This window comes from Sparus aurata, chromosome 16, assembly GCF_900880675.1.
Source record: "Sparus aurata chromosome 16, fSpaAur1.1, whole genome shotgun sequence".
Lineage (NCBI taxonomy): Eukaryota > Metazoa > Chordata > Actinopteri > Spariformes > Sparidae > Sparus > Sparus aurata.
Window position 1 is genome coordinate 16,515,308 of NC_044202.1, and position 13,188 is coordinate 16,528,495.

Consider the following 13,188-nt stretch of genomic DNA (forward strand, 5'->3'; position numbering starts at 1 on the left):
CGGAATTTGTTGTCAAATACGTCGATGTCAGTTTATTAACTTACACGTTACTTGATATTCTGCGACATCCTTGAGTTCGAAAAGTTACATTAAAATTACATCATATGTGGCACCTCGGCAGACCCTGAAGACATTACTTTAAGCAGCAGTAACACTGCTTGAATGCATAATATACAGCAGGCTCGTCTGTGACATTGATAAAACAAACCACACGCATACATTCAGGGTGGTAAATAAACACGTGCAGCAGTCAGAAAGGTCTCTAAACATGGCACAACACCGTCGCCCTCGAGGAAGTAAGTCCATTGTGTAAATGAATCCATCCCGGGTTGGCTTGAGTTTCGAGGTGTAAATAATTCAGCTCCGTCCTCTGGCTACCTTGTTGTAGAGAATGCACTCATTGCAACTTAAAAAACAGATGTCATTGATATGGAGCCACACGTTACCAATCAATCAGTAGATGTGTGTCCTGGGTATCGAATTCTAAAAAAGTAACTACAAAGAAAAAGTGATGAAATAGAGTAAATTGATTGAATAGACGTATAGTGCATTTCACCATGGAAAATGAAGAGAGTGTGTGCATTGATAGAGCCACTCATGCACTGTGGATTTTTCTCGTCACTGGCTACAGAGTTCAGTGATCATGCAACAGAACTGGCCCTCTGCTGGCTGCTGCTGCTAACTGCGCCCTCTGGGCCAACAGGTCACAGCATCTATGAGGAAGGCGGATCAGTGTCTTTAGCTGCAGCATGAGCCAAGGCACTGTGGTCGGTCTCTAACAGACGCAGCTCCTCTGAGCGTTGTCCTCGGCGTCTTGACCACCTTTCTCCTCTTCCAGAGCAGCCGTCTCCAGATAATCGTCCAGAGATCCCAACAAGACGTCCACGTGTCTCTTGTGAGCCTGCAGCACCAGTTCTGCCAGCCGAGTGAAGGACTGAAGGAAGGAAGTAGTGCAAAATCAACACACAGATAATAAAAGAAGCAAGCGACAGGGAGTTCCCTGTAATATTTGTGTACATTTACAACGTGACAAGCAGTTTATTTGTCCTACCTCACTGATGTTTCTGTTGGTGGAGGCACTGGTCTCAAAGAAGTCCATCCCATAGGTCTCTGCTAGCTGCAGGATCCAGTTGGATATGGTAAATAATGTGTACGACAAAAGGTCTTTCGTAGCTATTTTCATTGTCTTTTTATTTTGTATCACAATTTGATCATTTTCTAGTAGTAAAAACTGATTTTTCTAACTTAAAACAATGCTCTACTAAGAACTTTGGATCATTTTGTACGTCTATAAAATCCCACACAGTACGTGATCCATCAAAGACCACGTTAAATATAAATAAGTAGAAACAAACTAAATGATAACAAATCAAAACCACAAAATAAGGTTCTATCAAACCTTGCTTCCTTGGTCCGTTGTCACCTGCCTCATGAGCTCCTCATCACACTTGTTCCCAACCAGTATCCTCTGCACCACGTCGGGGGCACACTGCAAAACAACGACGACGGAAACAGAGATAAGGAACTTCATCATCTTGTCGCTCGCACTAAGCCACCGGGTGCGCGGCAAATGTAAACAGCCCACTGAGAGAGGTAATGCGACAAAACACTGGCTCGCTGCGAAGGGCAACAAGTTCAAGAGAGCGAAACGAGACTGCTTGTCGTCTTACTTCGTCGACATCGCTCGCCCACTTGGCCAGGTGCAGAAAGGACGACTTGCATGTGATGTCGTACACAAAGATGATGCCCTAGAGAACAGAGAACAGTTAAAGAATGAGTTCCGCAGTAGCACATGAAGGTAACTGGACTCCATCGGTTGCTCATATGGAGGGATTCTCACCTGTGCCCTCCTGTAGTACTGTTTGGTGATGGTCTGATATCGTTCCTGACCCGCCGTGTCCCTGCAAACAAGACAAAAACACGTCAGCGGGAGACGATCACACATTACGCGCGTCGGCTTACTGTAAATGCAACAAAAATGATATAAAGTACGACCCACCATATCTGCACGCGCACCTTGATTCCATCTATTTCAAGCGTTTTCATTTTAAAGTCAACGCCTGACAAAAGAAAGAAAGCAGACAATTACACTTTATGCCACAGAGATCAGGGTCGACACATCATGACGGCGTGTGAAGCAACTGCAAAGTGGAGCCGCCGTATGCGACTCCTGCTTTGTGGTACTTTACACAGGCTTTTGTGTGAGTGAGTGTTGCCCAGAGACACCATTATGGCCTAATGAACAGTTTCTCAGGCACGGCGTAGTGTCAACTTTTAAATCACTGTGTCTCCACAAGGACGCCGCAACCGATGTGAGCAGCGTTTTTTTGTTTTTTTTTTATTTCCCACTAGGTAACAGGACAAGGGAGAGCTACCACATGTGGCTGCCAACAACGTGAATGTGTCGCTTGTGATCACTCCTCCGGTTTAGAAGCTGAATCAATTCATAATGGAGAGGGGAAAAGTGATGACCGGGTATTATCAGATCATGTGATTTTGTGTGGTGAAGGTTTATTTAAATGTAATTTCATTAAATGTATTCATTTTAACATTTATGTATCATTATCAGTCGGCCTATTAGGAAAGACAACAAACACTGGAGTCCTTTCAGCTCACACTGTAAATAATGATCATGTCCTAGACAAAAAAATTGAAATGGACAGGAAAGCTGAGTAAACACATTTTGTTAGTGGATACCGCAGGTCCTCTAAGCATCCGGTGACAATCGTTCAAAGGCAGAGTGCAGCATTTCCATTTTTATAGGAGCTGTGTGGGTTTTATGGAAATGGTATGTCTGGAATAAAATGATCATCCTAAAATGACATCCAGCTTGACACTCAAAACACTTTTTTCCTCAACTTTACGGCATCTGTAGTTCTCTGCCTATGGATTGCAGTATGCTGCACTACATGAGGTATGAAATGTTTTAATAATTATTCAGCTGCTCATTATTTTTAGTCCTCCGCCTCCCCCTGGGACCTACTTCCTTGAGTGTTCAATTCATCTTTTGGTGTAAAACTGTCACAGAATCATGCAAGGTTTCCGTCACACTTTCATAAATCCTAGTGAAAGGCAGTGATGTGCACAAGGGGGGGGCCAGTCGCCCCCCCTCGTGGCCCAATTGTTGACAAACGCGCGCTAAAGTGCCCTCCTGGGAGCCAGAATGTGCGCTAAAGTGCCCTCTTGGGAGCCAAAAAAGCATGCCAAAGTGCCCTCTTGGTTGGCAAAACACACTAAACTGCCCCCTTGGCTGGTTAAAACATGATAAACTGCCCTCTTGGGAGCCAAAACACGCGCTAAAGTGCCCTCTTGGGAGCCAAAACATGCGCTAAAGTGCCCTCTTGGGAGCCAAAACGCGCGCTAAAGTGCCCTTCTTTTCGCCCCTGCCCTTCAAAAAGTCTGTGCACGCCACTGGTGAAAGGTAAGGACATCTTTCATTAACCTCTTCATCTCGCCTGTTTTTTTTTATCTGACTTGCAGTCCAAAACCCGGAGGTTTCAGTCTGATGTCATATAAGACAATGTAAATAAACGTAGTAGTTGCAGATTAATTTCCTGTCAGCTGGATAATCAGTTGGTTGGCCGATCATTCCATTCATAATGCTGCAGTAAACTACACCCCGCTGTACTACTCCAATTTGTTATACCTCCTTAACTTCTGCTGTGAAACAACAAAATTACTGAATGACTCTAACGGCCAGCAGACACGTCTTTTTTTTTTTTTTTTCTAGATGCTATATCCAGAGAATACAGTGAATCAGAAAATGTAGCGCATCCCAGACCGATCACGTTCATCCCTGTCGATGAAGCTGCTCCTGGATCTGTCCAGATGGCACCATGACTGTTAGTCTTGTGTTCCAATTCAAATGTGTTGTTTGCGGCACACATTCTCTATGAAACACAACACTGTTACAAGGATGCAGATCTGGAACATGACCTTTTTTTTTTTGTTTCATATAACCAGGTTTAATCCCTCCGTAAAGCCCTCTCACTCTGCATGAATACTCCACGCTACAGCTCTTTTCTCTTACAGTCACAACAAACTTAAGTCCGCCATGGAAAATAGAAACAGCCCCGCCATTTTTTCCTCCAAGTTATCAGGCAGGAAAGGAGCACTAATAAACAGGATCAAATATCCTCAAGTTTAAGGGGCAGAGAAAGTGATGTTTCCTTTCCTGTTGACCTTCCTCTCCATTGTTACTGTGACACATTTCACAGACCTGCCTTCTCAGACCTCCTCTACACCCTTGTAGTATCTCCATCAGACAATGTTGTTATTTTTGCACAGCAGTGGTAACTTTGGCTCTGCAACTATTGTGGACATGGTTGTTTTTCAGGGCAGTTTTGGCCTGAGGGCAGTCTGCACTAATCCTTCCAGCTAAGTAGGGCCTGCTTAGACACTTTGAATTAAAGGGATAATTACAGTAAATTGTTCTGAGGGTGCAATGAAAAAAAAAAAAAAAAAAGTTAAAAAGTACTTTAAAGTATTCAGTGCTGTGTGTCTGGTTCAACCGGTGGCCGACACGGAGCCATAGGATGAGTTTGGAAACAGACGTCACTTAAAGAACTTGTTGGATGACTTTACTCACCGATGGTGGAGATATGCGAGGGATCAAACTCACTCTCGGTGAACCGGCGCAGCATACACGTCTTCCCGACCCCCGAGTCCCCGAGCATGAGCAGCCTGAACAACACGTCGTACTGTTTGGCCATGACAACAAACTTAAAAAACCCAGGAGCAAGCTGAGCAGCGCTCCTCCATGGAGCTGCCGGCTGATGTGATCACCGCACCGTGGCCGCGTGCCGCCTTCATGGCCCCCTCGGAAACTTCCATGCTTTAGACAGAGGAAGTGTAAATCTGTTTTTTTTTGTGTATCTATTTTTGAGAAACAAAACAGGTTACTCAATCATTCGTTTTAGTGAGTAAAATAGACTGTAGGAACGTTAACAATGCTGATTAATTGACTTACATTTGAGCTTCTGTTAAATGCATCACCTTTGCCTTTTGTTGTGTCAAGGCCTCCCTAGTTTCTTTGTTTTAGTTTTTAAAGTGATACAGTTGTCAGTTGTATTATACATTTCATGTTATTATTATCAGGACCATTATTATCATTATGATTGCCGCTGTTGTTATCATTACTTTTCAACAATGTCAATAATAACGCCCTTTTATCTGATTTCCTTTTTGTTGTCTTACCCTCTCATCATGTGTTCTATTTTATGTTTTTATCTCACATGGTTTTAAGTATCAGAATCAGACTCAGTATTGCTTTGATTGCCAAGAGTGGTGAACCTGCTGTGGTCTGCAGGTGCAAAAACGATACAATACAAAACATATATGTATATATATATATATATATATATATATATATATATATATATATATATATATAGATGAAAAATAGAAAAATATAGATGGACAATAAGGCATGGATGGAGATTTTAAAAAGGTGTGACCAGAAGGACCAGATTTTTTCAGTAATGCAAAACGTTTGAGCTGGATTGTGCAAGGTCAAGTGTCTGGTGACTAAAAATTACATTACTGTAATGTAAGTGAAGGTGGAGGGGGGTCAGTGGGGATCACAGGTCTTGTTGCAGATGGGAAGAAACTGTTCTTATGGCAAGAGGTTTCGTGGATGGGGTCTATGTTATATCTTTCTATCTTAAATGCCATTATTGTGGTTTTGTCATGTAAGATGTTTACTTTTTTCAGAACATTCCCCCGTATGAAATGTGCTATAGTAATAAAATTCAACTGACTATGTGTGATGGAATTTTTCTACGGCTCCTGAAGGCATCATACAACCTGCATCCTTGAAGAGGCAGCCTGTTGCAGTGGGAGTGTCAGCTGGGACTCATCACCCTGAGCTCAACCCTAGATTCAATATTTAAACTAACAATACAGGTTGAGCTGCAGCCAGGTGTCATAAATGCTGAGGTCATGAGACCAAAGTCTCTAACATAACCCCGCCCACCTAGGAACGTTTCCCTTTATATAAAAAAAATATATACTTTTAAAATATATCAACTTTGTCATTGTCATATTGTGTTCCTCCACACCACTGGTACACAACTTTGGTGGAGAATACTTTATCCCATGTCATGAATTTCTTTTATTTACCACATAAAGCGATCAAAGTGCTAAATATTTACATCAAAAATCATAATACAGCCTTTTTAAAATCCAATGTAAAATGTGTAAAACCCCTCAAAGTAAACACTGTTTCATGTCATGTGCACTGCAAAAACCATCTAAACATCTAAATATAAATGCTGTACAGAGGAAACTGGACATTTCAGCTAGAACTCTCAGATGAGAGCTTATATATACCATGACCTGTCTTACTGATAATCACTCGTGATAAAATTTGCTAAAAAATGAAATTGTTTCTTGTAATTCTACTTTCCGGTGATTGTGTCCTCTATTAAGTGTAAACAGATACTTTGATCTTTATTTAGACAAAAGTACTTTTTATGATCTTGACTTCTTGCAGTACAATGTGGCAAATTTCCTGAAATATTGGAAAATATGTGACCTGTTGTGGCTAAATGAAGGCACCTTTTTCCTGATGCTCCTGTTGTCTACTTATTAACTGAAACTGAGTAGAACCTCCCCCAAAACTCTGAATCCTCTATTTGAAACACAATTCATATCCAATAATATATTCTAAGGTTCCTTAAGTTATCCTTTTTGATTGTTTCTTGTTTTTAAATTGAATGAATCTTTTCAGCCTCGGTGGAACGCACATATTAAGCAGGGGTCCTCCACAGGTACATTTGAAATGCTTAACACTTAACACTAATTTCCTGCATTCTGAGCACCAAATTGTGCCATTTGTGCATTCATTTATATTGGAAACATCTTTGTTTATAAGGACAGCACAAAATGCAGGCACCAGATGGTTATTCAACAAATAATGGTATCTTTATATACTGTATTATATATAAAGTATTCTGCTACTTTCTTGTTTCTACTGCAGGCGTTCTGAAAATCGAGGGAAAGCTTTTTTACTCCATCCTCCCCAAAATACAAAGATTAATTCCGTCAAGCACCTATTTCCATCCAACCCCGAAACAATTAAGAAGCTTAATGTATAAAGGCTGTTATAAGATGTTACTAAAAACATGTTGAGTCACAAATACATCCCAAAAGGATAAAATAGTTTTATTTATAGTCTCATAATAAAGGTATGCCTCAACTTGCAAGACAACCGTTGGCAGTATGTACAACATACCTGTAATTTCCATGGAATGGAACAAACAAATATTGATCACGTACACACTAATTAACCTCTGCAAAAAGGAAAAAAAAAAAAAAAAAAAAGAAAGATAAACGTTCCCAGCACAGGCAAATATATCAAGGGAAGGCTTTTCTTTGCAGAGCTGACACCATTTAAGAGTATACAGTGTTATATACCACACACTGAAATGGACTTCCATTAACAAAAATAAAGGTCACTGCCCTTCAACTGCATTGCGTAACATTCAGTATCCTTTTTTTTTTTTTTTTTCATATACCCACATTTTATTTGATAATAATAAAAATAGAGGAAAATAAATAGTTGAACCTGTGGAAAATCCACTAAAACAGAGGGTCAACTTGTTCATCCTCCTGTGTTCTCTGGAAAATCTCAAGCCAAACATGAGGGAGCTCAGACATGAGGGTAAGAAATCAATTTGGGTGCATCAATATAAATAGAGGGACTCCTTTTGATTACACAAACATTTTTCAAAGACAAAAACTTCAGCCATCTACACTGAATAAGGAGGGTTGCATCTTGCATAACAGACAATTTTTTTTCAAAAGCAACTTCACATTCTTTTCTGGAAAAGTATGAATATTAAAAAGGTAAACTATCCCTAATTACCAATGTGTCAAAGGTTGTAAAGTCTCACAACTCCAACGAAGGGGAAAAAAAAAAAAACATTTTATTTTATGTAGCTTTACTAAAGCCTCACACCTTGTCATCTCCACATTTGATTATGAATGGTTACCATGAGGTTTGAAAAGCACATAGTCCTTCAAAACCGCAGAGCTGCCTCACTTTGGGTGGGTGCGGGGGGGTCTTAAAAGTTGTTGCTGGGCCACAAAAGGAGTGACAGGACGCTTGCCAGGAGGAAATAGGAAGGTAGAAGCGTATTTGTACATAATAGCACCTCTCTCACACAGTCTCCGCCTCGTCTCCTCGACTGGCGCAAGAAGGCAGGACTGAGTGCGGACAGGTAGTAGGAGTAGGGGGCTGGTGGGCAAAAAGAGTCTGTTTGGAGAATCGGGGGCCACCCGAGTCTAGCTGGGCTCCATGCGCAGCTTCTTTCTGTTAGGCGGCTCGTCCGGCTCTGATTCGGAGCTGGAGTCAGAGCCGCCGTCGAAGGCGGACACCGCGCTGCCTTTGCGGTTTGTGTACAAGCTGCTGTCAGAAGAGTAGTTTGTCTGGAGCTGAGTGTTCCCCTTGGCCTTCTCCAGTGCACGAACTGCAGCAACAGCAAGACAGGATTACAAAAAAATACTACAGAAAATACTGAACACATCAAATATTTCATATTGCATTCAAAAGTTTACAGCCCTGTCCATATCTGCATCGACATCCATCCTGAGTGATCTGTTCACGTGTGGACTGGTCCAAGTACGGGCGGGAATGCACCTAAGACGCACCAACGATGCATTTGAGATCAGACCACTTGGACCACATTCAGAGGTGGTCTGGGCCGGATATGAACAGATTCTATTAGCAGTGTTTAATGTTTGTAAAATATAATAATAATAATAATAATAATAATGATAGTAAATTGATAACTTTATATGTATAGTACCTTTCATGCTAAGATGAAGTCTAGAGCGCATAATAAACGCTAGACATTTACTAGTTTCTGTATTTGTGTACAAACCTGTCAGTTTGTCCAAGCATGTTGGCCACTACTGTGGGGCCGCCAGTTAAAAACAACAAGGCATTTGTTCTTTAAAAACAAAAAGGTGTGGGTGTTTACTTTGCATTTAGAGTGTTAAGTGAGATCTGATCACAAGGTCACCTTGTGGGGACTGTGGAGACACTGTAACAAACTGACGTACTTAAGGGCTGTCTTCTTGTGATCGATCACCCAAGATGCATGTTAATGCCTGGTTTGAACAGCCTCCACATCACTTTGTTGTACGGAAAAAACAAAAAACAACACTTTCTCTACTTACCTTGCTGCTCCAACAGGGCATTCTGCTTCTTTAAGTCATCGATGTCTTGCTGGTGGGTATGGTTTTTTCGCCTCATGTACTGGATGTACTCGGTGGCTTTGTCTAGAATCTGTGCTCGGGAAGCCTGTTTGACAGAGTTCTGTCAGCAAAAATTTCAGAGAGCCATGGGACAATGCGGTGTGTATTTTATTCGGGTAAAACAAGATATTTTCACAGTCAACACAGTATTAAACATTCACATTCCAAACAGTTTTAAGTCTGTATTATCAAATAAGAGCAAAAAACAGAACTATTAGACCTTAGGTACCTAACACTTACATATTAAAGAACATCTCCTTACAAGAAAGAGGGAACAAAACTGATTTTGTCCATGTTGAAGTACCATCCTGCATCCTGGATTATGCCAAAAGTGCCTGTTGCACTTTTCACATTTCATTTGAATGATTTATGGACTGAGGGATGATTTTTTTCTCATTCCTCTTTTTCCAAGAACTTCCAAGCAGAACACCAACGAATAGCACTAGCTTTGACAGTAGTTGTACTCTACAGTATCTGTGACAAAGTCTAAAAAAGTGGTTAAACATTATTGACTTGAGAAATGAGCAGCATCATATACTTGTTTTCTGCAGGTTAGGCTAAGTTTATATGAAACTAGCATTTTATGTAAAAAAGATTAAGAAGTCTCAACTAAAAGAAACATTTATTTCTTTTTTCACTTTAATGTAAAATAGAAAATAATTAAATGTGCCTCTCACCTTCTCCCCTTGTAATGCCGGCACAGAATCTCGTAAACCGTGAAAGCTGTCTTTAATGTGGTCCCTGCGTTTACGCTCGAGTGCGTTGTGATGTGCACGCTTGTCTGCCTGCAAAGAGACAGACCACATTTAAAACAGGTAAAAGATGCCTAAACAAATTTACAAGAAAGGTTTGTTCATTTATGTCTGTGTGATTTCTGACAAATGAGGAAGACGAACTAAACAACAAAATGCAAATGCTGCAGCTTTAAATTGCAAATAAGTCTAATATAAGCAGAAGTCTTATCTTTCACAGGGCTCTAGTGTCTAAACTTAATTTCCCTCATACTGCAGGTATCTGTGGCGTCAGTACAGGCCTTACTAGATACTGTATTGAGTAAACTGCTCACTAAGACTGGGTGGCAAGACACCAGAGAGCATGCAGTAAACCAGTGAAAACACTCTTCTTGCCAAAGTAAACAGATTGCATTGTTAAAAATTAAAGAATAAAAATGAGAGCAGTGTGCAGCCATGTTAAATCTTGCCAACAACATGGATAAGAAGTTGCAGGCAAATTTCTTAAATAACTGATTTCACACAGAAATGGATTTCCGAAGTGTGTCAAACATTGAGACACATTAGACGGTTTACACCCTACTCATCGAATGGCTTAATGAAACCAAAGAACGGGTCAAATAAGGTGAAAATGAATGCAGAAGGAGATTTTTTATGCAACTCATCACTGTACCCATTTCTGGTCCAGATGTATGGCTGTATGATATTCATCAAAGCCGCCAATCATTAGAAAAATATACAATAAAATTAAATCTCTCACAATGAGGAGAGCTGCACCTTAAATGAGAACATGATTGCTATCCTGCAACATTAGAAATGTTGAACAATGTAGGCTTAACCAACCACCCTTACTAGTATATCTATACTGGGGCTTTATGTGGATCAGATCCCAGCTTAATCAAATGGGGGAGGGGAAAACATGGCTCTGAGATATATGTGACCAGATCCAGGATCTGCCAAGATTATTACTGCATGCTCAATTAAAACAACATTGCACATGTATGGGCAGTTCAGGGCAGCTGGTCTGTACATCACGGGGAATTTAGGTTTGCATGCAAGTTTCAGTATGTCTGAAGACTTATTTGACAGGTATGTTCTAAATAAAAAGCAGCACTGGATGCTCGTTGTAAGGGGAGGTATCTAAAAGGGTTCAGAGGGTTGGCAGGGAATAACAGATCTACTTGAGGATGGCTGATCGACAAAACATACAAACACGAGCCGTCTCTAATGTCCTGTTTTGCACTGCGGTCAAGTGAGCCGTCGTCAGGGTTTTGTTGCGCATCTATTTGTGTAATTGCGGTACTGGTGTCAAAATGGCCGTGTAAACACTGGGATGAAGACTTGAACAAAGTTGACATCAAACCTGACTAGGGACTTGCCAGATCTGACTCTCTCTGTCATTTCCTCAAAGACTACGGGAGAATGACTCACAGTCTGGGCCATTCTGACGTGGACTTCCACTTTGAAAATATTTTCTTTAGAAGGTTTACTGAATTTCTAATATACAGGCAATATGCCTTATGTTATTTCCCCCTAAAATAATGCAGTCATATGACTTCAAAGTTGACATATATTAAATGTTACAGAGGTCAAGGGCATTCTGCGCAGAAATTCTTTGGAAACCTCAGCAAACCTGTGTTTTACTGTACATTACAGTGCGTTTTTACAATGGAGGTGCATTTATCATTCATTGTACTTTTGAATAGATATCACTCAGTTACCACATTTCCTGGAAGACATATTTTATAAAATGATACACTATCGACGGGTGCGTTAGTGTGAGCATTATTTGCTGTTTCCTGGATTATCAAGCCCTCTGCGACAACCTTAACACGTCCTTTTTGGCCTCTCTCAGCACCGGTACCGTAATTGTACTACATGAGGCGCAACAAAATCCAACCCGGGGCTGGTTAGCAGGATTGTGACAAACGACCGCTCACACAGCAGTTAAACGACGTAACTTATTCACCAGACCGATGTGCTCGACTTTCATTACCAAGCCAGTCGGCCAGCACTCCAAAGTACACTTTTGTCCTTACAGTTTTCTCCTTATATGCCCTAAAATGTAATGTTTGTAAAGAAGCCCAGCTAGCTCCCTAGCTAGCGCTATCGGATAGCGTAGGTTGACAGGAACGTTAAAGTTGCTGTTTGGCTAAACATTCGGCTAGCTAACGTAGAGGAAACTGAACCACATACATCGCTGTCGACTTCGATGTCATCGTTTTCGCTCATTCTTCGTTATAAAGTACGAGAAAAGAAAACAGGCAGCTGTCAAAACAAAGTGCCCGCGACAACTGGAGGCAAATAACAAAATCTAGCACGGAGCTTCGCTACAGCAGATACATGACGACCAACGATTTCTCTACACGTGATTCGCCTACACATGGAAGGGAAAACATTAACGGCGCATGCGCGACGAAACGAGGCCTCATGGGGGATGCAGTTCTGGTTCGGTTAGCCTTGGTGCGTTTTCGGGAATTGGAACTACATTTCCTACAAGGCCACGGAATTGGACGCGCCTACCAAAATATACCGTTATCTCCAACAAGTTGCAAACACAGCAGCCTTTGGACCTTAAGTGTCATTACTCATACCTGCTTTGATTCTTTGTCATAAAGATGTATTATGAATAGCATTTCATGTAATTAGTCAGTATAAAATACACAGTGATGCCTTGCTATATACAGTCATATTTAAACGAACGTATTCCCCATAAAAATACCTTTCATGCGAACATGACTGTGGAATCAAGGACAGACACACATTGTGCTAAAGTCTGCTGCCTTAGTGGTCATTGTCAGCAGGGCAGCGTGCCACAATAACCAGGCTCTCCTCTCAGCATATGATTATGAGGCCAGATGGTGGCCTAGCTCACACTTTGCCTGCCCTCCCCCACTCACCATCCATGGCTGCACACTAGTCTCCATGGGACCTTTAAATAGCTTCTGCAGCAAACAATTACTGCTCATAAACCTGCTGCAGCACCACACACGACGTGCTTCATTACCAGGGCTTTTGTTCGATTTCATTCGATTAAGACAGTTATTGAACATTAAACACCTTATATGTGATCTTTATGTGCGCATCAAATTATAATGTTCATGTTTTGTTTAAACAGCAGAGGGTGCAAAAAGGGAGGAAAAGATGTTCCCACATGTTGTGCCTACCACAGCCTTCCTTTCCTACAGCATATTTA

At 41.1% G+C, this 13,188-nt stretch overlaps 2 protein-coding genes across 3 annotated transcripts; both read right to left on the reverse strand.

The window, feature by feature from the left end:
• Positions 1–5: 5 nt before the first annotated feature.
• LOC115597371 (ras-related protein Rab-15-like) lies at positions 6–4,809 on the reverse strand. The gene is made up of 7 exons (XM_030443216.1): positions 4,589–4,809; positions 2,000–2,060; positions 1,841–1,901; positions 1,671–1,748; positions 1,400–1,489; positions 1,052–1,117; positions 6–934 (listed from the first exon to the last, which is right to left on the reverse strand). The coding sequence occupies exons 1-7, from the start codon at positions 4,710–4,712 to the stop codon at positions 776–778; spliced, it is 639 nt and encodes a 212-aa protein (XP_030299076.1). The 5' UTR covers positions 4,713–4,809; the 3' UTR covers positions 6–775.
• A 2,330-nt stretch (positions 4,810–7,139) lies between these two features.
• Positions 7,140–12,380, reverse strand: LOC115566250 (protein max-like). Of its 2 annotated transcripts, none has more exons than XM_030392037.1 (4): positions 12,189–12,380; positions 9,939–10,046; positions 9,184–9,322; positions 7,140–8,471 (listed from the first exon to the last, which is right to left on the reverse strand). In XM_030392037.1, exons 1-4 carry the CDS (start codon positions 12,222–12,224, stop codon positions 8,287–8,289), a joined length of 468 nt encoding a protein of 155 aa, XP_030247897.1. In that variant the 5' UTR covers positions 12,225–12,380; the 3' UTR covers positions 7,140–8,286. The 2 variants fall into 2 exon arrangements, with proteins under 2 accessions (XP_030247897.1, XP_030247898.1); XM_030392038.1 differs by having other exon boundaries at positions 9,184–9,307; positions 12,189–12,376.
• Positions 12,381–13,188: the final 808 nt, after the last annotated feature.